Source organism: Martes martes (genome assembly GCF_963455335.1).
Source record: "Martes martes genome assembly, chromosome: 16".
Taxonomy (NCBI): domain Eukaryota; kingdom Metazoa; phylum Chordata; class Mammalia; order Carnivora; family Mustelidae; genus Martes; species Martes martes.
Genome location: NC_137904.1, coordinates 53,267,818 through 53,294,453, shown reverse-complemented (window position 1 = coordinate 53,294,453; position 26,636 = coordinate 53,267,818). Strand labels below are relative to the sequence as shown.

The window sequence follows — 26,636 nt, the reverse complement described above, 5'->3', positions numbered from 1 at the left end:
CTAAACAGAAAGGGAACTGGAAATTAAAAAAAAAAGATTGGAAGGGAGGTGGGGGCCGTGGGGGGGGGGCAGGAAAAAAAAGGGAGTCACACAGCCGGATCAGAAGAAGTGGTAATTTATTTCGTGGCCGCACACTGCGCACCTCTGAGGTGGTGTTGTCTCAACACTGTCCTAGATCTCCCCGGCTCTCTGCGCCCCTCCTCCCCGGCTCTTTGTACAGAAAATGAAGAAAGATGCTGCGGGCTAGCAGAGCACTGCTGCGCTGGGCTGCCTGAAGCTGATCTATCAAGGGAAAAGGGAACATCTCCAAATCAAGTACCAAATATAAAAAGGCACCTAGGGTGCCTGCCAAAAGCAGCAAACAGAGGACTCCCACCGCCAGGTTCTACATCCTCCGGTCCCCCCGCCACCGCCGCCCATGAGGGCGGCCTTCTTCCTTCCGCAATGGCCCTCCTGCTCTGCCCTTTCCTTCAGGATGAGTGGGGGAGGCAGAAAGCCAACCCGCGAAGGCCTGCGTTCCCCCTGCAGCTGAGCAGGGCTCACCTCAGTGACGGGCACCCACAGAGCCAGGGAACCATGTCTGGGGGGGTAGGGCAGGGAGAAAGGCCCCCCAGGAACAGGCCGTTCTCAGGCAGCCTGGCTCCATTCCGCCCAGAGCAAAGCTCTGCCTTATGCAGAAAGTCGATTTGCACACCCCAGGACAAAATCACCTAATGTACTAGCGTGGGCGGCAGAATTTTTATTCACACGCATACTCCTCTGCACCCCCAAAGCCTGCCCAGAAAAGAACCTGCATCCCCAATACGGCTGCGTTTGTGGGGTAACATTATTGAGGAGGGGGTTGCTGAAGGGCCCCAGGAAAGCGTCGTTAATATGCTAAATTTTCGGACCAAGTCCCCTCTGGGCAGTCAGGGGCTTTCAGACAGGATAAGCGACAGTAACCCACGCACTCCCCGCAATGTCGAATCAGCAACTGGATGTGTTAATTTCCTGAACGCAACATCATTGATGAGCCAATGGAATTCTCGGAAGCTGGCAGGAAGGATTCGCGAACGGAGGTGCCGCTCAGAGCTCAGCACTCCCCTCCCCTCCCTAAGGACGGTACTCTTGCAGCCCTGGATCTCAGCGTGTTACAAGAAGCACAGCTCCTAAAACACAGACGAGGGGCCTCTGCTGGGTTTAGGGGGGCCACATGCTGGCCGCCCTCCGGGCCTTGGAAACGGAAGAGGAGATACAAGGAAAGGATCTTCACGCCATGCTGGCCTCTCCTGTCAATCACAGGGAGAAGCTGCTCATGAGATCCTAACTTCCAAAGGCTTCATTCATTCAGCATTTATGAGGTGCAGATCCAACAGGAGGTACTAAGCCAAGTTGTGGGGTTGGGAACAGACAAGACAGGACAGCTGCCTTCCGGGGCTTGGAAAGTCAACAGGAGACACGATCCAGGGATGCACTTTTCCTTCTGCGGGAGGCAGAGATGCCTGCAGCCTCCTCATTCACACAGTCAATCAGCATGTTTTAGTAGGCACCTGTTATGCACCAGCCATAGTCACTGCGGACAGGGCATCTCGTGGAACAGACAAAACTCCCTGCCCTCGGGGGGCCTCCATTCTAGTGGGAACCCACAGAAGGAAGCATGGCTTAACTCCCACCATTGCTTGGTTTCTGTGAGAGAACTGCTGTGGTTTCTTTTTCGGAAAGAATCTTCTTTGTTGAATTGAGAAAATGTAGAAGTTCAAGGAGGTCGTCTCAAGCTTCACTCTGCTCAGCATCACAGCCCGAGGAACCAGGTAACACCTCTTGCCTGGTTCCCCCCTTCCTTCCCTTTCCCCTAGCAGACCCCAGGCACTGCCACTCCTCTTACCCTAGACCTGCCCCCCTCCACCTCCCATCCCTCTTCTGCAAGACTCAACATGGCCGTAAACACCTGCCTTCCCCTTCCAGACTATACTCACCGGGAAATGAGGTAGAGACACTTGGCCATTGGCCTTCACACTGCGATGCATTTCTCTCTGGAGCTGTTTCTTACTCCCCACACGGTAAGGGGGGATTCCATCTCTAAGGGAGGGGAAAAAAGACAGAACCCACAGGCTCACGAGGATGCTTTCAGCACGTGGGCTAAGTCCCAAGCCCTCCCGAGACCCATGGGTGGAGAGGGCCCTTGCATGCCTCCACGCACTCGTGCCCCCGTCCTGGGCCCCACGGCTACTAGCCCCAAGGGGAAAGACCAATCCCAGATCCAGCTGCCAAGCCCCCTACCCATCAGTCATCTTTGGCAACTTGGCTCCCTTTCAGATTTGGGACCGACAACTTGGAAAGAAAGAGCTCGCTGAGGTCCTCCTGCAAGCTCTGCCTGGGAAGTGGTTACACTCCAGCCAGCCCAGAGTGATGGCTCCCCGTTTCATCTCACAGGCGGTACACGTGGGAGAAACTAAGGCCCCTTTGGAGCACACCAGCGCAAAACACTGCAGAAGAGGGACCAGGCCCGCAGAAAGCTGAGCCAGGCCCTAGTGAAGCAGTGCGTCCTTCTCCAACAGTCAAGCCCCCGCCTATTTCCAAATGTCTTCCTTTTATAAATCACCCACAAGAGCATCTCTGGGCTCCTTCCATCCCTCAGCTCCAAACCCTGCTACCCGCCCCTCCCAAACGAAGGAATTCCCACGGACACATGACCAATGTGGGCATAAAGAAAAAGCACCTACTATGTGGCACTCTGGGCAATTTCAAGTATGTGAGCACCTACTACTTGAGACCTTACTCCAGGCGCCGGGCGACACAGGGGTGACAGAAGGGGATGCAGGCGACTGCCCTCACAAAGCTTACTTTCTAACAGGTGGTACGCAGGAAGTGGAAAGTATCAAAGCAAAATCGACAGCATGTCAGAAAGTGTTAAGCACTGGGCCAAAGTACAGGGAGAGAACAGGAAGAAAGGATGGGGTCGGGGTAAGGGAGTTCCAGCTTTACGCGGGGGGCTGGGGAAGGGGTGCCAACCAAGTCCTCACTGCGAAGGCGACCTTTGAGTAAAGACCTGCAGGCAGGATGAGCCCCTATGTCTCTCATCATTATATTCCCTCCAAAAAGAAAAAAAAAAAAGCAAAGCAAGTGGAGGAGGTAAGAAAAGTGAAGAAAAGCCTCTACCCCGGCTCGTCTTCACTAAGACATGACCTGGAGAGGCTATGATTTTTTATTTTTTTTTTAATTTCATGCTTGAAAGCAGTCCATGGTCAAGGTGTGACTCTTTCCCCTACTGCTGTCCCTTCCAGAGGCCACTATTGACAAAGCCTCATTCCAACATTCCCATAGTGAATCATGCTTGGAGGCTGTAAATACTGAAATTTGGTATTTGGTTATTTCCCTTTTCCTGGCATTTTGTTCATCACTGGGTGGAAGGAAGAAAAACATCTCTGGCTCACCAGCCGTGGGTGAAAATCAGCAATGCCTAAAAATACCCAGGAGCAGCTGGGGGGAACCGGTTGACCTCTAGCTCCTCATCTGTAATGCCCTAGAATTCCAAGCAGTGGCATTTTCCAGAAATCTGTTGACCTAGGCCAGATCACAGGGGATGACACAGATCATGGCCGGTCCATACATCCCCTAGGTCAGTTAGCCGAAGCTTGGCTAGGAATTAGCACAGAAAGGATCGTTTTATTGAAGGTACAGGGGGAGAAAAGGTGTCAGTATCTAAAGCAGGGGGGCGCCTGGGGGAGCTCAGTCAGTTGAGCGCCTGAGTCTTGATTTCGGCTCAGGTCCTGATCTCAGGGGTTTGGGGACCCAGCTCCGCATGGGGCAGCTTGCTCAGCAGGAGTCTGCTTCAGATTCTCTCCCCCGGTCCCTCCCCCTCCCCCACTTGTGCGCATTCTCTCTGTCTCCCTCTACAAATCTTTTTAAAAATATATCTAAAGCAGGAACATGCACACGAGGGTGAGTCCCATCCCAGAGAAAGGGCAAGAGAGCCAGAGACAGCACACCAGGCGACTAGCGCAGACTCCGGGTCCAAGACAGCGCCCCCACGCACTTGACCAGGCCCTCGAAGGCCAGGTAGGATAAAAGGGTCTAAGTTCGGAAACTTACCAAACCACCTGGTATATATTTACCAAACCTCAATGTTTTCACATTGGGATCACCTACAAGACGGGAGAAAACTGGGCGCTCATGAGCGTGCCTGGCTTGACCAGGAACCAGATTCCACCCAAGGGGCCGAGTCCTACGTGAGGTGGCCTGCCCCGAGGTACGTATACTCCAACTTCATCCGAATTCACCCAGTTTTACAGAGGGTCAGAGACCCTCTGTAGCTCTCCTGGGGTCAGTTAGTAGCAATTAGACCCAGGATCCCAAATCTGAGCCACAGCCAGACTCCCAAACAGGTGTCCTTAACTCAGCCACCTACCCCTCCCACCCCACCTGGAGGAGCCAAGCTTCCTGATGGTTCGTTTCCTAAGCCCCTCGAAGTCACATGACACTCTGAAGGGGCGAATGGAAGACTTGGGGAACGTTCTGGAACACAGTACCCCACCACTTGGTACTCACTGGTTATGGGGCATGCCAGGTGGTTTCCAAGGCACAGTAAGGATCCCTTTGTCTCTTGCCTAATGTTCCTTGAGGGGTGAGGGTAACCGTGGGGGTCCTCCAGGTTGGGTCTCACATGGATCTAAACCACTTCTATTAAGCCAGGGCTGCCCCACAAATAATGCCCATGACTTTCTCCTGACCAGCAACACCGCTACAGACTTCCAAAGGGTGGCTGGCCTCTGCTCCAGGCCTCTTCTTGACAGTTTTGTGGGGGGCAGGAGTCAAGCACCCCACAGACTTCCCTGTGACACGGGGAAGACTTAAAGAGCCCGAGAGGAGGTCCCCACCCATCTCCCCCAAGACTCTGTCCTCAAGTGTCCTCTAGAGCCTCTGCTCTTCCTCCTACCCCCCAGATGGAAATCCGTGGTAAGGTTTTTACACCTCTTGCTTTTTCCATACAAAGCAGAAGAAAGAAGAGAACTGGGGTAAGTTCATATAGAAAGGGGGACGCGGGGAGGAGCAGGGGCCTGGCCAACCGAGGGCAGAAGAACAAATGATTTCAGCACCACCCCAGCCAAATTCAGGACAGGAAACCTGTGACCAAGGCAGAGAAGAGAGACCACAACTTAGTGAGGCTGGACGAGGCTTATGAACAGGTGCCTTCACGGAAACGGGGCTTTATCCCCCCACCAGCCAAGAATCTTCTTCCCAACAGCGACGCACTCCAGAAGAGAGCCACTCGGCCTCAGACCCAGGCTCTAGACCTTCACGATCCATCGTCTTCTGGACGCTCAGCACGGTGAGCTGCCAAGTGCCCGAGTTCTGGTCCCTATACCGTCTTCCGCTAATTATAAGCATTTTAGCTAACGAGCCCACTGCTGGGCCCAGCCGTTTCTGGGGAGCACTGGTCTTGAAGCGTGGACTCCACTCCGCTGCCACGTAAGCCGAGCCCATCAGCTTGGCCTGCGGACGCCGCTGCGCCCAGCCTAACCTGAGCGCCGTCCTCCCGAGGCTTCGCGGTAAGCGACTCGCTCACACACGTGTCCACTCCCGCTCCCATCTGGCAACCACTCAGAAGGCAGCCTCTGATCGCAGCCGACATCAAAAGCCTGGTTTTGTAAGATCAGATCAGATCTGAACTTCACTCGGGGGCCTTTCCTGGTGCCCAGAGTAAACCCATGAATAAGATATAAGGAAATACAAGTCAATAAAGAAAAGAACCCTTCCCACCCTTCGGCAGGAGCCGCCACGGCAGGCTCTCGCGCTGGTTCTGTGACACCCGGAGCGGAAGCGGCCTCCACGCCGGGCCGATCCTAACTCCAAGAGCAGCTCTGCACAAAGACAAAGACACCCAAGAGACGCCCCCCCTGTGTCGCAGGCATCGCTTCCACGCTTCCTGGCTGTGCCCTGGACACGGGAGCCACCCCTGGGCGGCGTCCGCGCCCGGTGGCATCCTCCCAGGCCCGATGCTCCAGGACGGCCCCACGAGCCTCTGCGCCCGGCACTCACAGGGACCGGGCTTTAGGACTTTGGGGAGTCTGGCCGCTAACTGCCCCAGCACAAACACCAAAAAAAATAGAAAGCAATTTCTTCTGAGAATGGTGGTTTCAGAGCAACAGGCTCATGACACCACCTTCTCCGAGGCCTACCATGAAGGCCCAAACCCCCAGCCATCTTTTTTTTTTTTTTTAAAGATTTTATTTATTTATTTGACAGATAGAGATCACAAGTGGGCAGAGAGGCAGAAAGAGAGAGGGGAAGGGAAGCAGGCTCCCTGCTGAGCAGAGAGCCCGATGCGGGGCTCGATCCCAGGACCCTGAGATCATGACCTGAGCCGAAGGCAGAGGCTTTAACCCACTGAGCCACCCAGGCGCCCCCCCACCCCCAGCCATTTTTAACAGGCTTTTTCCTTAGCAGGAATGCAGAAGTCAGCAGTGGGCTCTGGGGGGAGGCAGGGATTTCTCTGGAGCCCCCGGCAGCTCTGTACCTCCAGGCCCCCCAGCACAGGGCTCCCTGGAACGACCGAGGGCAGGCCAGCCCTGCCCAGCCTCCACTCGGGCCCTCTGGCAAAGGCCCCCGGGACTTAACTGGTCCTGTCGCAAATGAGACGATTGCTTCCCGGACTTGCGTCTAATGAACTCCAACCTTCTGGAGTCTATTGAAGGCCGCCTGTGACCCCCTCTCCCCCTCCCCGGCTGGGTCCCCTCCCCACCCCCCAGCAGGGCGGCCAGCCCCACTCCCCAGCCCCTGGCAGCCCGAGCCGCCCATTGTGACGGGGAGAAACAGCCAGGGCTCTCTTCGTGCTTTATGGGGCGTTCCTATTCACTTGTTCAAGGAAATTTCAAAAGGGCCTGCTACCCTCTTATCCCCGCTAAGCCTCCCCAGAAGAACAATGGGCTGAAAGCGGTTCAGTGCAGCTTTTCATCCCCCACACACTTTATTTCTCGCCTGCTCCCTGCTCTCATCTGTGCGAGGCCCACAGTTGGCAGCGCTCTGAAGCGGGGTCTAATCCCAGCCCTGGGAATCCCGGGCGACCCGCCCGACACCGGGCAGATCACACCCACCCTGGGCCAGCCGGCCAGAAAGTGGCTCGCCCAGCCCGGGCTTTCCGTGCGCACCAAGCCTTCAGGAGCAGGACGGCCCAGGGACGCCCAGCACCTGGCTGCCCGAGACCCAGAGGAGCCCCACCCCCACCCACCACCCAGAGGACGGGTTCTTATTCCAGAGAACACTTTGCCCCCACTGTGGTCTGCATGAGATAAATGGCCCTGGACAAACAACTCCAGAGAGAGAGGAGGACCCCACACTGATGAGATATTTGCCCCAAGTTGGCATGACCCTGCCCGACGGGTAGAGCTGCGCTGGTAGCTCAGGGATGACACGCCTATCTGGCTGGGAGAAGGCTTCGAGGCGCGTAACACTGATGTCAAGAAGGTGAGACCCAATACTGAGGCCCTGGGGCCCCAAGCCTTGCCTTTGGACCTGATGTCCTGCCACTCGGGACCCAGGGGTACCTAGCATGCCCCAAAGAGAAAGTGACGCATCGAGGGGCTCGCCCTTTCCTGGCCCTATATCCACGTGGAGTTTACTGGCCCACCATGCCCTACCCCAGAGACCTAGTACAGCTGACTAGCCAAGGTAACCTCCCCGGTCCCAGGCAGGGGCTAGCCGGGGCTTCATGTCCACAAGTGTCTCCGCTGACATGGGAAGGGCGAGAACTTTCAAGTCATCTCCAAAAAGACAAACTGAGAAGGTTCTTCTGGGAAGGGGCTGATGAAGGGGTGGGGCCAGTGCCCGGGAGAAGTTAGAACTTGTTCCCTCCTATCCCTCCCCGAAACCATTCAAGAAAGAAAGCAGTGTGGATCCCTAATAGATAAAAGGAACTCAAAGTGGCTTAAAGGTCTCATTCCCAATGGGTCCTCCCAACACCCTATGTCGAAAACACTTGTGTTTGCGGGGAGGGAAGTGACAGGCAAAAGGCATGGGCCTTGGAGGAGAGTTCATCCTGCACCAGCAAAAGGCCCTACTGTCCCAGCTGTGAGAGTCACAAGTGACCACCTGCCTCCTGACCTCTCGTGGGGCTCAGACAGGCATGGGGACTACACCCAAGTTAGCTCATCACAAACCCAGAACAGGGCCTCCATGGTGGGGGGCTGACACGCAGGCAAGGGCCAGAAAGCCAGTCAAAAACAGCCTCTTAAGAAAACCAAACAGAAGCCTTACAGTCTTAACACCCTCATTCCAACCCAACTAATTCTTTCACTCAAGACGCTAAGACCGCCCCCTCCACACACAATCCACAAATAAAAGCTAAAGGAGTAGCGTTGCTAGAAGCAAGCACACAGAGTATGGCAAAATGTGGCAGTAGGCAGAATGACCGAGAGAAAAATGGAAAACCGTTTTTCCAAAAGTGGGGGTGCTGCCAGTATGCCTGTGCAGGGGCAGACGGCCTTACGTGGCCTTGTGCGCTGGGAGGGAACACTAAAATATAGCATGAAAACAGATCGGATATTAATGATTGAGATCAAGCAATAAATTACGCCTCATACTACTCGATTAACACAGGGAAAAAGGTATTGTTTTAAGGACTGTGACCATCAAAGGGTAACTTTTCTCAAGTTTGGACAGGAAACTAACTTCCACAGAACCCCTCATTTCTCCATGTTGGATGAAAGAGGTGTACCCTTATTCTGTCCTCATTAACGCCAAAATGCTCTTCTTGGAGTAAAATGGAACCTGTCACCTTGTGGCTCTCCCTCCCTTGACTGACAGGGGGATCTGAGATAACACAAGGAAAGCCACTGGGAAGACCAACCGTGGAATCCCGAACCAACCGTATCAACTTCCCTTCCAAGCAGCCCATGCCACAGGCCAAAACACAGGACACTGGCCAATGGAAACCAGATCATTTCCAATGAACCGCAAGAAGAGACGGTCCAGTGTGAGGCTGCTAAAAGGAACAAATTCTACCTATGCCATGATACATGGTTCAGTGGGTTTGCCCTTCCAAACTGTCCCCTTGGCAAAGGAGGTTCCCGCTGCAAACACACCTGTGGAACGTCTTCAAAGACCCTTTCTGGAATGGCGATTCTCAACTGGACGCTGGGTGGGCTCTTGGGGGACTTTTGCCCAACTCCAGGCTTTACTTCCCTTGGCTCTCCTGAATCAGAATTCCAAAGGATGACAAGAGATGGGGTGCCCCGCTCCACACACACACACACACACACACACACACACACAGTGATGAGACAGAAAGAATGGCTGTTCTCCACACAGCAATGACCACTACATGACTTCTGATGACTTTTAGTGCAAACTGTGACCCCACCTGACAGACCCCACCTGCTGACCCCCTCAGACCTTGCCGGCTGACGACTTGGACTGTTTTTGGAAAGCAAAGGAACAAACTCTAGGGGTGTGGGGGTGGGCGAAATAGGCAAAGAGCGCCAAGAGGTACAGACCCCCAGTTACACGGTAAGTCAGTCACGGAGAGGAAGAGTACGGCAATGGGGACTTTCGTCGACAGCACTGTAGCAACGCGGGCTGGTGGCAGGTGGGGGCTACACTTGTCGTGGTGAACGCTGAGCCATGTACAGAATGACGGGATCACGATGTTGGGTACCTGGAACTACTAGAACGTGGTGTCAACCATACTTCAACAATAAATTTTTTTTTTTAAAGAAAGGAGCAAACCCTTAGTAGGCCAGATGCAATCGTCTTCCACAGATCCCAGATCAGACAACTTTGGAGAGAGGCCCTACTCAGCGGCGGAAGCTGACACACAGCAGGCACCCCGCCAGCACGTAGTAAGCTGACTGACGTCCCCCTGAACACGTCCACGAGGGATCCTCACGCACCGGGGGCCTTCACAGAGCTCAGGCTTTCTGACCCTCACCATCAACGCTTCGTCCTTCGGAAACAACCAACACACGTACACACAAATCCTTCCTACGCCACCCCGTATCCCACCTCCCGGTGCTGCAGACTGGACACCTTGGGCTTCAAGACCAGCCGTGCACGTCCACCACGGAAGAAAGGCAACGGACAACCAGAAGATGGCTTTCTGAACTCAGGAACTCCATGGATCGTCATCTCAACCTTCTACCCTACTTTAGATTTCCACCAGCCAACTTTCCTTCCAAGGCTCTAAGCTCGCCACCTCCCGGATGACCCCATTGCCCTCCACACCCCACCGGTGCGCCACAGCCCCGGCACACGCCCCCCTCCACCCCCACCACCACCACCAAGCAAATGTCCGCACACGCCCAGATGGGCTTTGCAAGGCCAGCCTCGGGGGGCTGAAGTCTGCAGTCAGCTGGCCTGGCGGGTCACCCTGCCCACCGTGGACACGACAAGGCTACGGGATACTTACACGCTGCTGTCCGTCATGGACATGGAGTCATCCGTCAGTGCGTCGCTCGATATCTCACTGTCGTTGGCGCTGGTAGCCGGCGCAAAGACATAGCCAGAGCCTACATGGTACGGATTAACGGGATCGCTCCTCTTGAAGGACCTGCGGGAGAAGCACAAGCGTGGCGCATCACGGCTTCGCACCAGACACCCAGGAGACCAGGCAACGCGGGGTCAAGCGAGGGCACGATCCCGCCATGCGCCCAGGCCAACCTGCGGCCCGGGCCCAGCCGCTCACCTGGGCAGACAGCTGGGGCTACTTCAGGGAGGGCAGCTGAGCCACCGGTTCACCCCGGGAAGAAAGCAGGCTGGGTTCCCCTGCTGCCAAGGGCAGGGCTGCCAGGGGACAGAGGAAGCCATAAGCAGCCCAGGGGATCCTACAAAGGGCTAAATGCACACTCAAGACAGAGGAAGGCACAGCACTCTGCTCTAGGAGGGGAGGCCGTCAAACCAAAGAGAAGAGCAAGTGTGTAGAGGTGAAGGGTCTTCTCCCCACCACCGAGGCCAAGCCTGCACTAGAACACGGTTTTAGGGCCCCCAGGGGTCTTAGGCACACAAACTCCCCATCCGGGGTCTGTTAGCATAGTTCCAAGATTCAAGCGACCCAAGGCCTGGCATCACCTTCTCACTTCCACCCTGGGTCTGGGACACTGGAAAGATGGGACAGAAAAGCTCCAGACAAGGTTCAGAACTTGCACCCCACCTGGAGCTGGGCCTCTGCTGGGCCCTGCCCCACTCCCCCCACCAGGCCTGCCTTTTCCAGGCAACTGGGCTACGCTCAAGACAGGCAGGATTTGAATGGGCAACACGGCTGTTTCAAAGGAAGGTCCAGGCCCCTCCTCCGGTGTCCTCCTGCCCTTTGTTTCAGTGGCCTCTGCCTGTCCATTCTGCCCTCCCAGGACCACCGGTGTGCCTGTCCCCTGCTGGGTTGCATTCCTCCTGTGTCACTAGAGGAGGACATAAAGTGGGTGGGGGAGGAGGAGTTAGGGCCCCTGTTGTCAGCGGGCTCCAGCAAGGGGCCTGTCAAGTCACAAAGACCCTGGCATACTCCACTGGGCCCACCAAGTCTAAGCCAAGAGCAAAGAAATTAACTGGGGGAGAAGAGGAAGGCCCAGAGGAGAGAACCCATTCCATCAGGCCACTGCACAGGTCTCTAAAGACGGCCTTGGGGGCGGCAGATGAAAGGGACTCACGCAAGGTCAAAGCAGCCTCTCCATGCCATCGTCCGGCTCCTATCACCTCCTCTGTGTGCAGCATGGTGCTGGGCTCTGGCCTGACCCAGCCTGGGTCTCTGGTCTCCAGGCACCAGTGGCCTGGCCTCTGGAACAGAGGGGCACCCCTGGGGAGGGGTGAGCTCACGGAGAGGGGCCCGCCTTCACACACATCACAGCCCCCCGTGCTTGCAGCCACCTAGGGGAGGTGTCCTAGGCCCACCCCGCCAGTGCGCAGGACAGCAGTCACCCAGGGGAGAGCCGGGAGTCGCTGGCAAGACACGGATTTCTTTGGCCCTCACCCAGACTCCTTCTGCCTCCTGATACCAACACCAGCCTCAGGAGTCCAAGAAGTTCCAGCAGCACGTGGGACCCGGGCCGTGCCACTGGTTCGGATGGAAGGAGGGTCGGCTGTGGGCAGGGGTCGCAGCCACAGTGCGGGGTGAGGGCCTCCGTAGGGGCAGCTGGGATGGGAAAGGCTGCACTCCAGCCAGAGGGAGCACACAAGAGAAACGTGACATCCAGAGCAGGAACGTTTAGAGCCAGAATGAAGCCAATCTCCTTGGTACAGAGCAGTGAGTAACAGTCAAGTGTCACCACAGACGGGGCACTCGGGAGAGGCAGGATTTCCGTTCTGGGCTCGGGTGCCCCCCCCCCCCCGCACACAGCAGGTGCTCTACTGCCCAGTCACCCTGCAGCCTCACAACCGTGGCAGAGCCCCAGGTGGAGGCCAAAGGCCTTGCCAGAGGCCACCTGGCTGGAGACGTGGCCACAGGGAACCCACACCTAGGCTCCCCTAGGAGTTCGACGTCAGCAGGGACCATGATTCTGTTCTCCTGAGCCAGACTGGAACATCCAGCCAGATGCTGGTACAGAATCGACCAGCAAGTGCAAATGAGGAAGGTCCCACTTGAACCCGTTGAATACCTTGGACCAAGTGACCTTAAAGTGTCCTTGAGACACTGGCCCTGTCCTCAGTGTAGAGAGCAAGAAGTCTCCCCACCTCCCAGAATGTGCTATGATGATTACACAAGGACAGTAAGGCCCTCCGTGCCTTGGCCCTGGTCCCACGCCCTCGATATGGGATCTCCAGACAGCAAGGCAGGAGAGAGAGGAGTGGTGGGAATGGAGGAAGGGCAGTGGACTTTTTTTAAGAGCAGAGACGGGAGGAGAGATGACGGAGTACGAATGTCTCCTAGTTGGTAGGGGAAGTCAGAAGGAAGGAGAGGACGGCCGTGTCTGGAGCTGCCTCTAAGGGCAGGACAAGAGGGGCGCCTGGGAGGCTCAGTGGGCTAAGGTCTCTGTCTTCGGCTCAGGTCATGATCCCAGAGTCCTGGGATCGAGTCCCGCATCGGGCTCTCTGCTCAGCAGGGAGCCTGCTTCTCCCCCTCCCCTCTCTCTCGGCCTGCCTCTCTGCCTACTTGTGATCTCTGTCTGTCAAATAAATAAATAAATAAAAATCTTAAAAAACATAAAAAACTGTATTAAAAAAATAATAATAAAATAAAGGCAGGACAAGAGGAGAGAGGAAATGGGCTTTTAAGTCAGAAAGAAGAAAGCACTTCCTACCAGTCCGAGTGGACCATGGAGGGGGTAGGATTATGGAGTTGCCCAAGTCTTTTAAAAAAGCCCAAAGCTCCCTGCTCTCTGGGGCGCTCCGACGAGGAAACTTTCTTCCGGGTCCCCTCCTAGCTTTCAGAAGCCCAGGGGTAGGAAAGTGCTCTAAGCCCTTCCTGACAGGGACCAGGCGTGGGGGGAGGCCGACGCTGGTGCTGGCTTAGCTCCGGGCCAGCAGGTGGCCACGGTCAAGTCACCAGCTCCATGGCCATGGGCTCTCCACCTAAAGAACACCCGGCTCCAACATGCCCATTGGCAGGAAATTCCTACGATCTCCGAAGACTCGAGGGCACTGTAATTTGGGGAGATGTTGGTAATCCTCCAAAAAACCAAATGCTGAGGAAAACAGAGCTGTCGGGGGTTTGGCTCTTCCTTCTTCCGCGGGACTTATCAGGACTTATGGTCACGCGGCGTTGGTGTCAAGGCCTCGGATGCCTGACAGACCGGAAGCTCCGTGAGGGCAAGGCCCAGGTCGGTCCCCTGTGCCAGCGGCTCCCCAGCTGGTGGGTGAGGCGGGAGCTCTAGGCTTTGCTCAAGTTCCTTAACAGACATGGGGCCATCTGATGGGTGGCTGTAAAGTGTTTTGGTCTAAAAGGCATTAGTACGAGATCAAAAGAGCCCACGGGGCCTTCAAGAGCCTTCAGACACCGGCTGCTGTCTCTGCGGCTTTCCCTCAGCGACAAGGTCCTGAGGTCAACCTCTTTGGGAAGCAAATGACTCCAGACAAATCCCTCCTCCCTCCCCAACCACAAAGACACCGAACTCAAATCCGTGTGTGCTCACGGCTTTGCACTCATTGGACTGGATCACAAAACACATGGGTCCCAAAATAAACTCGTCCTCCTCCACTTCCCGAATAGAGGGCTGCCTGCGTGACCGTCCTTAAACACGGAATATATTGCCCTTATTAGCTCGCTTGACTGCAAGAAAGTATTTGGGTTTTCCTACAATTGTAACAGAGGAGGGAGGACGGGTTGTGGAGATAGAAACTCGATTTTTAAGAACCCGGAACGTTGTCAGAATTGCCACACGATTTTGAGAAAATGGATTAGAGCCCTTTTTCGTGTATCTTTAAAAACAAAGAAAAAAGAAAAGGGAAAGAAACTCGACCATGCTACAGTAATTGTACCCAGATGCTTTAGTTCTTCAGGACCGTTAGGCTCCCATGGTTGCTGCAAGGATTTTTTTTTTTTAATATTTTATTTACTTATTTGACACAGAGAAATCACAAGTAGGCTGAGAGGCAGGCAGAGAGAGAGGAGGAAACAGGCTCCCTGCTGAGCAGAGAGCCCGATGTGGGGCTCGATCCCAGGACCCTGAGGCCAGGACCCAAGCTGAAGGCAGAGGCTTAACCCACTGAGCCACCCAGGCGCCCCTGCTGCAAGGATTTTGAATTCCTACAGAGAGCAGAGGCCTACAGTACTGACTCCGCACTGGACGGACCTGTCGGTTTGCAACGCCCATGGGCAAAAAAGGGCTTTGGGCTGTCAGGTAGCAGGGCCCCTGGGACCTTCAGGGAAGGGAAATGGTTCCCTGGCTCTTTCTTTTTTTCTTCTCCAGCCCGTTCTTATCTCTTATCTTGATGCCCGTGCTGTGGCCCCGGCCCCCTCCCCCACACACCAGGGCCAAGCCACCCAGAGAGCACCGGAGACCTGCCGTTTGGGGCCTCCTCTCTCAAAAGAGTACAACTTAACAAGTATTTGCACGTTTAGGGCTTGCCAAAAGCCCTCTGACAATGTACTCCAAAGTCACTGCCCCAAAGGCAACCACCTCTTCAAGAAGCATCTTCTAAGGCAAGATGGCGGCAGGGGTGGGGGGTGCATTCAGTAAGGGGCCTGACACTCAGGTGGCCTTGGGCGGCTGAGCCATTAGAAACAGGCCAGCTCTCACAAGTGGGTTTTGGCAAACTGCCTCCCTCAGGGAGCCCAGCCTCTAACTGGGGGCCACTGCTCCCAGCCTATCTTTCCTGTGGCATCATCTTCTTTGATCACTGAGGCCGAGCTTGATTCCAGTGGCTTCGCACAAAAACCGGCCTCCTGAGCGAGCTCTTTAGAGAACAGGAAGCACTTGGAGCCGGCAGAGGGCCATCTGCTAGGCCCGACGACTCATCTGAAGGGAGACCAGAGAAGAGGTCCAACGGTAGGCACAGGAGACCCGCCTGGCACAGGAGGGCACCAGGGCCGGGGCGGACAGGGGAGGACCCAAGGGAGCACTCTGGGAGCCCAGCGCCGTCTCCTTCCCAAAATACATGCCAGGCCGAGCCCCGAATGCCACCGCCCCTCCACACACAGCCCGTGGCCCTCCGCGTCCGCGGGCCGGGCTCTGGCACGTGCTCCCACCGGCGGGTCACTCGGCTCCGAGTTATTTATGGAGCCAGTCAAAAGCCCAGGCGTCCCACTCCGGCGCTCCCAAACCAGAGTCCTCCCCTCCGAGGATAATTCTCGCTCTTCGGTTCCCACTATTTATATCCAACCTGACACCAAATCAGGGAGGACACAAACAAGTCATTAAAAAGGAGGCCTCCCCCGAGCGCCCAAGGTAAACACGGGGCCTGGAAACCGGGCCGGCGCTCCCGGCACCCAGCGGCCAAGGCGGCTCCTCCGCGGCTGCGGACAGCAGACCCCTCGGCGGGACTTTGGGGGGGGGGGGTCGGCCGGGAGCCCCACATCCCGGGAGCTGGCTGACGAGACCCGGGCTGAAGTCCAACTCGCAGAGAAGCGGAGGCCTGGGAAGGTGGGCTTCCAGGCAGTGCGGGCTGCAAGCCGAGAGGCATCCGAACCGGGCCGCCCCTTTCCCGGACCCACTCCGTATCACAGTTAAATGATACGAATTCTGCGGCTTCGCGAGAGTTCAGAACCTTTCCCTCTATAACCAGGGCTGTCTCGTCCAGTGTTTTGATCCTAAGAGCGAGCTTGACACAAGCAGGAGGGAGGGTGCCCAGTCATCACAGAGAAGGACATGTGGGGCTAGAAAGACTTCAACCATGTAGTGATGAGTGGACAGGGCTGGAAGCCAGGCCCTGGAAAAATGTGGGACACCTCCCAATATACCGTGTCCACCTGAAGATCCTGAACGTTCCAGTGAAACCGGATAGGTCCTAGGTTCTCTGAGAGGATGCCCAGTCAAGACGTGGCGGGCTCCGTGTGGTACAGGTAAAACACTTCATTTTAATCCAACAGGGCGCAAAGGCACCCACAAATAGAGTGTGATGACCGCAGGGGTGGGTGAGAAGGTGTCATCTACGGATCAACAAGGCCCACAGTCCACACCTTGGAACCACCAAGGATCTCTGACCCCTGCCCCCAGAATCTCAAAAACTTCACCAGAGTCATCTCGGGGAAAGTTTAATCCTGGTCTGATCCCAGTGGAGGCCTCTGGAAGGGGGAGGGGCCCACCCAGGCTGGCTCTCTACTGCCCACCCACAAAGGGGAGGGGTCGCAGCAGGGTCCCGCCTGGGAGCACTTTCTCTTCGGTGACATCCCAAACCACGCACAAACCACACACGGTGCTGCTGACAAAGGGGCCGCTGTTCCCAAAGGGGCCACTCTGGGCCCTGACACTGGGAGACACAGAAGCTCCACTGTTGGAAAGCCCCTAGAGCAGCAGCGAGACCAGAAGGCATTTACCAGAACGTTTCCCTGATGGCACCGGCGGGCCGTGGCAGCAGGTGCCTGGTGACTGCCTGGCCACAGAGGCCCGACCCAGTATCTTCCGCAAAACCACCTGACACCAGAAGCTTAAAGATGCTGAAACAACTCCTTTTCACGTGATCCCCCACTTCCTTTCAAAAGCCAATGGAGTTCCACTTGGGTGTAGACCAGATGTCTGAATGTGGGTGAACCCGCGCCTAAAGCTGTAGGAGCGCCCTCTGGTGGCTGGAGAACGAGCTCTTCACTCCCCGTGGAGGGGGAAAAAAAAGTTCTCTGGGCCACCCCTAAATCACTGCTTCTAGGCTCCGACGCGGCTACCCTGCCCTTCTTGCTCCTGCGGGACCCTGGAGGCGGCCCCGCCAGGAAGGGGGCAGTCTCCACAGAGGCAGCCACCGGACCGCATCCCGGCCCCAAACACACTAAGAAATACCAGAGGCAGAGAGCGATCAAATGCCCACCACCCCTTCCGCTGCCATGCCTCAAGCAGCGGATCTAGAAGCGAGAGACTCACTGGGGGTATCTGGAGGGGGAGGGAGGGAGAGACACGGAAAAACTCATTTCTAACAGGAGGTCTGACCTTGCTGTCAAAGGTCAAGAATCTTAAGACTTGGCCATTCTGTAAAGGACTGCTGATCTTTGAAGCCTCAAAAAGGGAAAGTACTCCAGGGCCCCGTCCTCTCCATCCAAGACTCTTGTCCGCCAGCACTAAGCAACAGAACCGTCCAAGGAGGTCTGAGCCTCGGGCCGCCAGCATTTAAAATCTAGATTAATCTACCAGCGGACTCTAAAGCCAAGGGTCCTTTTTTCGGGAAAGTCACAGGACCTTCCCTAGTTAGGAGGGTTTCTTGCCGGGTGGATACCCAAAGTACAAAGAGAACCACACAGCCTCAGTTAAGCCAGCTGCTGGCTCTCCTCTACACGGAGAGTTCAAAAGACCCCACTTACCCCCACGTCCAGTGGGTGCGCACGCTGCTCCCTAGGCCTCCACAACCCAGCTGCCTCCCTGGCCACATTCATTCCTCTCACTACTGATGAGTGGTGAGTGACCCCTTCCAAAACCGGCGCTTAGTGTACTCAGTGACTCAGAGGCATCAAAAGCTGCTGTCCTCTCTCTCCCTCTCTCTCTCTCTCTCTCTCCCTCTCTCTCTCTCTCTCTCTCCCTCTCTCCCTCTCTCCCTCTCCCTCTCTCAGCCTTCTAAGACTGGTCCAGGATAATAAGTAACCCGCATTAATGAACACTGCTTGCCACTGTTTGAAGTCAGTCCTGGAAGACTGCAGGCTGAGATTCAGCTGTGTGCGGTGCTTCTCCCCACTTTTAACAACGACAAGCCAAGATCAAAGGGTTCGTGGCCAGCGGTCCTAGCTCTCAACAGACCTTCCTCAGCCTCAGCGGCCTATCCATCCCACCATCCATCCCACTTAACTCAAAACATCTGCAAAGCCCACACCGGCCCCTGCCACTCCCCTCTGCCGCCGGCCCCCAGCCCTCTCCCCGGAGAGACACCCCCCCTCCCCCCACAAAGTCTTACCTGTATCCATTCTCAACAACCTCGGCGGACCTCACGTTCGCTGTGGCCCTCAGGGTTTTGCTGGACAAGCCAACCACAGTGGGTGACAGTTTGCACTTGAAGTCAGCACAGGCCCACTCCTCTTCCTCGTTCAAGGTGGGGAGATAGCCACACACGACCTTGAGGCTCCCCAGTCCCCCGTTACTCATGTAAGCCGTGTTTTCTCCCCCACTCCTCACATATTCGAGGTATATATCAGAAGTCAAAAACATCTGGTAGGCATTTTCCTCCATCACCGACTGGATCTCGGTCTGCGCCTGGTCAAACATGATGGAATCAATCTGTTGCTTCTTGATGCCATCTCTTATGTAGGTTTTGGTGGCCGGTTTCAGCTGCTTGGAGACGATGCTGTTGTTCTCAATGTACCTCTTGTAGATCGCTTTGGCTACTCGTAAAGTTTTGGTATCCTTCAGGTTCATCTGCCTGAAACCATTGCAGGCAAACCAGAAGTCTAAGGTATCCACGCATTTGTCCCTCTCCAGGAAAGTGCGGAAGAGATAAGCACCATCTTGATCGCCCAGCAAGGAGTGCAAGGACTTGGTCCACCTGGTCAGAGGGGAATCCGGGGACGCCCGCCCCTCGGGCTCCCCCAACCCATCCTCGTTTCGCCTGGCGTTGGAGGAGACAGGCATGGGTTTGGTGACCTGGCCCTTTCCTACCCCGGGCTGGCACGGCGGGGTCTCCCCTTCTTCCCCGGGGACTGGGGGCCGGGGGGCATCCTCGTGGAAGCTGCTGCTGGGGTCTGGGAGGCGAGTCACCAGCACAGCACTGCTCATGGTGAGGCAGTTCTTCCTCCGGAGTTTGTCCTCTTCCCCCAGCTCCTCTCAGCAATCAGCGTGGTCTCTCTTTCTCTCTCAAGTCAGCAGGGGCTCATCTGAGCCTCCTTTCTGGAAAGAAAAGGAAGGGGGGAGGTAGGGAGAGAGAAAGGGGTATTGATCTAATCAAAACCAGATCTACCCAACATCAAAGCAAGAAAGTAAACAGGCTTTTCAACTCCTCAAATTCAAATCAAGCAACCCAGCTATCTGCGAGGTGCTCATCTAAAGTATCAGACGCTGCTTTTTCAGAGGCGAAATCTGAGCTCCCTGCACAATTGGGGGGGGAGGGGCGGGGAAGGTGAGCTGGGAGCGAGGAGGGTGGGAGGTGGGGGCGGAAGGGCCTGGAAGGTGTAAGCCTGAATCTTCCAAAAAAGCCCCTGGGCCGGGGTGCACGCAGGGCAATCTCAGCTCCGCACGGGCTCCGCTGCGCTTTCTTCCCCTCCCCTCTGCTCCCCCCGTCCCCCCTCCCCCGATAGCATCAACTCCAAAGACGCGCACACGGAGCCGCCGGGCTGTGTGCAGGTGAAACCAATTTCGGTAAATTTCCCCCACTCGGCTCTCGGCACAGATAACTCGAGCTCCAAACGTGCCCTTCCCCGGCATCTGGTTCCCATTCCCCCCCACCCACCCCTTCCCTGGGCGCTCCCCCTTCCCACTCCTTAAAAATTCAGAAGATCCGCGACCGAGAAAGAAGCCCGCCCAGCAAGGGGCGGAATGGGCTCCCAGCTGGAAAACGCCCCCCTCCACCCAGATGTAAATGTTCGCGGCGCCCCCGCCTCCCGCCAAGAATCCGGCTCAGTCTACACCTCTGTGTTCCCCGTTCCCCCAAACCAGAAATCAACTCACTCAGACAAGACTTTGATCTTCAAACTTTGCGAGAGAGGCAGAAAAGCCTCAGGACCCGCCGCCCCCTTCGCCCCCACTCCCGCCCCCAGCTCACCTCCCGGAGCCACAAACCCTACAAAACCGGATCAGAAACCGTCTCTCGCTACCACTGCCTGTGCCAAGAATCCCAAACTCTACTGACCTCAATCCTGTCTTTTTTCCAAAAGAAAAAAGTCTTATCTAACCAATAAACACGCCGCTTTCCCCAGCACGGGAAGGATCAAACTAAGGAGGGCAGGGGCGGGCCGGGGGGGATGGGGCGCGACCCCGAACGAGGGGCCTCGCGGGGGGCCGGGCTGGGCAGCTCTGCCGGCGGAGTGGCGGGGCCGCCGGGAGCGCCGCGCTGCCCGGGCGGAGGGAAGGTGGGGCGGCCCCGTTACCTGGAAGACGAAGGCGGCCCAAGGCCGGGCTCTCATCTCCGCCGAGCCCCACCGGCCCGCCCCCCCGGCCCAAATCCAACCGAACGCGTCCAGAGCCCCGGCGAGCGGGCCGCCGAGCGCGGGGCCGGAGCCCCGGGAGGCGCTCGCGGCACCCGGAGCCCGGGCGCGGGTCGGTCCCCGGCGCCGCCGCTCGCGAAGAGGCACGGAAAGCAGCAGCCTAGTCCAGAAATGGCGACGCGCGGAGTCTCTGCCTCTCCGCACAAGGGGCCGGGGTGGCCGGGGGCGCGGGGCCCGGGCTGGGAGGAGGGACGCGAGGGACGCGGGGGACGCGGGCGCCCCGGGCTCGGGCCGCTCCTGCGCGCAGACTGAGCCTGGGCCAGTGCTCGGGGCCCCTAAGCGCGGACCAGCGGCCGGGAGGGGAGGAGGGGAGGGGGACAGAGAGGCGGGAGGCGAGGAGGGGGCGGAGGGAGAAGCGGGGGGGGGGAGTGGGAGGGGGCGGGGGGAGGGCAAGCGGGGGGCGCCGCCACCCTTTCATCCCACCTTCCAAAGGCACTCTCGCACACACTCACACCCCGACTCACATCCATAACAACGACAGCGACGCGACCCCCGGGCGTGGGGAGGGGGGGAATCTGCCCCCTCTCCGCCCCCGCCGCAGCCGCCACTTGCAGAAGTCTCTCCGCCGGGGGCCCCGCCACCCCGCTGGGGAGGGGGCCCCGGGCGCAAGGCGCGCGGGGCGGTCCGGCCAAGCCCCCCGGAGCGCCGGGCGCCGCGCCCGCCGCTCCCCTCCGCGCCAGCCCGGAGAGCGCCCCGAAATAGCCGGCCTGCCAACTTCAAAGGGCCGCCGGCACATCAAAGCGCGCGGGCCGCCCGGCCGCCGCGGCCTCGGCACTCACCATTGATCCGCGGGCGCGCTCCGCGGCGAGACCTCGCAGGCGCCCCGGGCAGGGCCCCGGCCCCGGCCCCCGGATCGGCTCGCAGCGGCAGCCCTGGGCCCCCCCGGGCCGGTCCCGGCGTCGGGGAACATCGGGAGTCGCGCGGCAGGGGAGGGGGGTGCGGGGAAACAACAATCCCGGGATTAGAGCGAGCTCCACCCGGAGGGAGGGTGAAGCGGCGCGCTCCGCCGCCCCTTTTATGCAAAAGACCCGAGTGGGCCTCCGCCCCCGCCGCGGCCGCCCCCGGCCCCTCCGGCCCCCGCCCGGCACGGCTTTCAACACAGGTCCTGTTTCCAGCAGTCACTCCGCGCACCAAATGTCCTCCGGGCGCTTCCAACAAAAACTGCGCTGTGGATTTAACTGTGCACTTCAAAGGCGCGAGCCGAGCGCACGGTCCTGAAAGGGAGGTACGCGCCGGCCGCGCCCCGGGCCGCCCCCCGGTGCCCCTGCCGCCCCTCCCCGGGGCCGGCCGGCTCACACCGCCCCTCCGGGCCCGGGCTCGGCCCGGCCGGACCCCCTCCCGGCCCTGGCGCCCGCGACGCGGCTCGGCGCGACCTCGCCCCCTGTCCGAGGGGGGTTTCTTTGAAGCGGCTCCGCTGGGGCCGCGCCTCCACCCCCACCTTTTACAGCAGGGCTTTCGGCGGGGGAGACGGGCGCCTCGGACGCCGGGCGGCCCCGAAGTCCATTGCAGCGCGGGGTTATTTTTATTTCCCGGCTCTCGGGTTGTTACTGAGTTGCCAGGACCTTATCAAAGCGCAGCCGGCTCCAGCCGACTCCCCCGGGCCGGGCTCGGGGAGCCAGTGATCCCGCCGCGCCAATCACAGCCGCGCTCGGCCGGCCCGCGCCGCCCGCCTTAAAGGGACAGCGCCCCGCGCCCGCCCGGCCCGGCCCGGCCCGCCTCCGCCGCACGCTCGGCTCCCGCGTTAACCCTTCCCGGGTGCTCCTCCGCCCCTGCCCGGCCCCCGCCGCCCCGGGGGGCGCTCGCGCTCGCGGCCCGAGTTCCAACTCCGTCTTTCAAGTTCTGCGGCCTCTTTGCTCTGGCTTCCCCCCCCTGCCTGCCCTCGCCCTCCCAGGCTCTGGAAAGCAACAGTTTATTGTAGCATTCTGGCCATGGCGAGAACTGCAAGCAAGCAGATTTTTTTTTTTTTTTTCTATCATCAAACACTCTTCCACCTCTATTCAAGTTTCCCTGGGAATTTGGGCTGCGAGGATCTTGCGAAGGGAGTTCCAGCCCTGGGATCCACTGGCCAAGTGTCATAGGGCCAACGCGGGCCTGCACGCAGAAGGCATGCGTGTGCCCCTGTGCGCGTGTATCTAAGTGTGGGTTAGAACCACCGCGCACTTTTGTGGATGTGTGAAGTTGGGGGTGTGAATCTGCCAGGACAGGCCTGAGGGCTCCAGATGGGCTCTGACGCCTCGTTAAGAAGCATGCCTCAGTTCCCTGAAGATTTAACTACAAATTCCCAACCTGGCCTCCAGAACCCTTTTTGTGCACATATAGAACATCTTTCTGTAACAACTGCATTCCCAACACGCTATGGCAGGCATCCCCCAGCCTCCCATATGTTCCATATTAAACAGACACGGAATGTCTTTTTTCTCCTTGATCTGCAGTTTTAATGGATTGAAAACTCTTCACCCACTGTCTCCTTTGAATGTCACCTCCCCACATGCCGCCAGTAATGTTTATGAGGCACAGCCTTCTCTTCTCACATAAGGTAACAAGAAAATATGCCACAAACCTAGACTATCTCTTGCTATAGGATTGATCCCTCATAGGATAAGCTATTAAATTTTCCTCTTCCTGAGAAACTTAAAGGTGTCAATCAGATCGTTTCCATAAGAGAAAAGGGGAGCCCAGCACTGAAGGTGATGAGTGAGGCTTGGGGTGTCCCACTCTACTCACTTTTTCTTTTTTTACTTGCTTGTTGAACTTAATGGATGACAACGCTTTCCAATGCAGAGGTGCCCCTAACCTGTCATGAGGCCTTCAGAACTTGGAAACACGCAAGAAATGTGTCTATTTAGGATTCCGTAGGAAAAGAGAAGGCACAGGCAACACCCACGATCTGCTGGAAAAGGGCAGGCAGCAGGGACTGTGCTCCACCTCCCCTTGTCTATGGGGCTGGCTGGGACAAGGGGCGAGAGTCCTTCGCAGCTCAGACTTTGGAGCTCCCGAATGGCCAGGTGGGTGGCATCTCACTTCCCAATACCTGCCTGTCTGTGTCCACGTTCCGCCCCTCTGGGCTCACCTCCCCAGGCAGCCAGGCTGGCTGCAAGCCCACAGTCCAGGCTATGAAATATGGCCACCTCGGGGCAAATTGGGAGGGCCTGTGCGAGAGTGTGGCAGGATGACTCATCTTTGCCTTGGGACAACTGCTGGGTGTGAGGAAACTGGAAACCAGTCCACTTCAGGTCGGCTCCGTCTAAGAGCCTGGCCTTCCGGAATGCTGGTATGTGGGACCCATGGCCAAGGACACACCCACCCCCTTCTGCGACCCCACGAGAGCCAGGAGCCAAGCTGTCCCTGTGATGTATTTCTGCACATGCTCACTCTCCCCCCTCCTTTAAAGGCCACAGAGGGTGCTATTACAGGAACGGAAGTGTATACGGAGGGGGAATAAATTGCCACAGAAGTTTCTACGATATAAACAACAGCGGCGTCCATGTGCGTGTACACACACACGCACACAAGCACACACGCACAATGTGGGGGAGGGGAGATAGAAAAATCAAAACATCCAAAATCAAATAAACAATGATCAGAAAGAGGAGGCTTTAAAAAAGGAAGTGGAAACTTGGTCTTCATGGGTGGTTTCCCTCCCCTCCCAGCTGTCCCCACTGACCCTTCATTGCCCCCCAGCCAGCCCTAATCATCACAGGCTCGGCTTGAACCAAAGACCCTCCTGCTCCCTCATTATCCCAGGGCTGCAGCAGCAGGAAGGAGGGAAGGGAGATGGGGATGCAGACACGGGCCTGGTTTGGTTCGCGTCTTCTCATTAATGACCCCTCTGAGAGACTGATTTCCAGAACAGGTGCTTGGTCACCTTGACCCAACGGCTCCCCCTCCATCTCACCCCTGCCCTTTCCCCTTCCCCCTTGGCTTCAGATCTGGTGGCACATTTCCCATCCAGCAGGAGGCTGGGCCAAGTGTGGAGAAGCCAGGAGCCCTCTCAAGGCTCCGGGTCTTTGACTACTTGTTGATAATATTTCTGGAAGAGAATCCAAAGTCCTTTGCGTATACCCAGCCCCTTTCTCAAGATAGCACAGTTTTCCATTTTCCCCTTCTCCCTGGCAGCAGTGATATCACGTGACTTGTTGTAATCCTGCACAGTTGCCTGGAAACTGGAAAGCAAGGTGATGTATTTCTGCACATGCTCACTCTCCCCCCTCCTTTAAAGCAAAACCCTATAGAGGATAAACAGCCTACTTTGCCTTAGTGCAGACAAGTTTAATAAAGCAGAGAGTGTTATAAGTCCTTTCTGGAATTACGTATCAGATTAAAATCCTAGGATCCCAGAAAACGAGGGCTGGGAAGCATCCGGCCAGATCTCCAAACTTTGGTCACCCGCCCCCCAAAACCCCTCTGGTGTGGAAGTCATACAAGCTGTGAATTCAGAGAGCTCAGACCCAGGACATGGTTTTCTAAGATTCAGTGACTTTGTCTTTTGTTTCTTTGGAAAAGTGCCACCTTAGACAATGTACCTTTGTTTGAGGAGGGAGGCGGAGAAGGACACAGGTAACCTTTCCTTCACCTGCAGAGTGGAGGAAACAGCCCTGAGAAGCCTGTTGTGAGGATAAGCAATAACGCAAATAAACGTCCGGCAAGATGCTTGAGATGCAGGAGCCCCTCCAAACTGTTCCCTCAATGGTCTGTTTTCCCATTCTGGGAAGAAACGCAGCGCCCCCAAAGCAAAGATGCCCTCCAGTTGGGAGGCCCATTCCTGGGAGCGGGGGACCTGGAGGCTGCCAGGGAGGTCCCACAGAGGGGAGCCAGCCCTGCCACCTTCCCTGCAGGGAGGAGAGCAGGCTGGGAGGGGAAAAGGGGCTGTGCTTTCCTGCCGTCTCTCAAAAACAGCCCTCTCCTGTACCCAAAATGAAACATCCAAATTTTCCAGCCGGGGGACTCTTAAAGTGTTATCTGATCCAACCCGCCTTTTAGGATTAAGCCAGCGGGAGGTGAAGAGTTGTTTGTTTCCCAAGATCACTCCGCCCAGGCTGGAGCTGGGCTGAACCCTATGGAAGGTTCTGACTCCTGATCCATCCTCTTTCCCTCCTGCCGGTGAGGAGACCCCGGATAGAGCTGGCTAAGAGGGGGACCTGAGCATCTCAAGTCCTGACTTCCACTGCGGAGCTAATAAACAGGATTGGGGCTGTCTTCCTAAAAGAATCACCCCAGGGCTTCAGCCTGAAATTCCACCGAAACATATGTCCTTCTGCCCCTGCTCAGGGATCACGTTGACCCTTGGAACTGGGCTATCCATCAAGTCCCGGACGGGCGGCAGGTGTTTCCATGGGCATCTCAGTGGGGCCGGTTCACCTAAGGGAGGACTGACTTTCATGGAACCGGAGAGGAGGAAGGGAAGAGGAAAAGGCAGACTCCACTCCCCCCCACCAGCGCCCCCCTTCCTCTTCGCTCTCCCCTACCAGAGCAGGGACTGGGACGTCAAGGTGGAAATTTTGAAGCCACGGGAGAGAAGGGGAGGTTTCTCTCAGAAATCCTATCCAGAGAGAAGTGTTGGGGAAACTACTATTTGTTAATAAAGCGAATGATAACACGTCATTTAAATGTTAAATTTAAAACAGAGCGAATAGTGTAAAACTTCCTAATCTGATTTCCTTTCGAGTGCGTTTCCTATTTATTATAAATGGAGCTACAAACGGCCGGGCCTTTGGCACACTGCCATGCATCATCTCAGAGTCTGGCTTTTTAAGAGTTGTTGCCTGAGCTCCCAGCCAGGAGAGACCACCAATACCCAAACAAATCCAGGAAGAGGTTCCGAGTTTTGACATTTTCTTCTCCAGGGTGTCAAGCAGACGCGCCCACGGGAGAGGCTGCTTTGGGGAAAGGAGGGGAGAAAGGGGAGAGGAGGCGCTGGCGGAGCATGCGCAGTGGCTCCCCGTGAAACCTTGCTGGTAAATAGGTCTGCGTT

At 57.0% G+C, this 26,636-nt stretch overlaps 1 protein-coding gene across 3 annotated transcripts in view; it reads right to left on the bottom strand.

Moving 5' to 3' along the window:
• Positions 1 to 22,221, bottom strand: part of AXIN2 (axin 2) — a 31,450-nt gene extending 9,229 nt beyond the window's left edge. For 2 of the 3 annotated variants that reach the window (XM_080826125.1, XM_080826127.1), the window contains exons 1-4: positions 21,445 to 21,527; positions 18,427 to 19,352; positions 10,382 to 10,522; positions 1,956 to 2,058 (exon numbers count right to left, since the gene is read on the bottom strand). In XM_080826125.1, the coding sequence (XP_080682251.1) occupies positions 1,956 to 2,058; positions 10,382 to 10,522; positions 18,427 to 19,241 (1,059 nt within the window). In that variant the 5' untranslated portion in view covers positions 19,242 to 19,352; positions 21,445 to 21,527. Of the gene's footprint in view, positions 1 to 1,955; positions 2,059 to 10,381; positions 10,523 to 18,426; positions 19,353 to 21,444; positions 21,528 to 22,103 lie in introns of those variants that run through there. The other variant, XM_080826126.1, reaches the window with a different exon arrangement.
• Between the last annotated feature and the right edge of the window lie 4,415 nt (positions 22,222 to 26,636).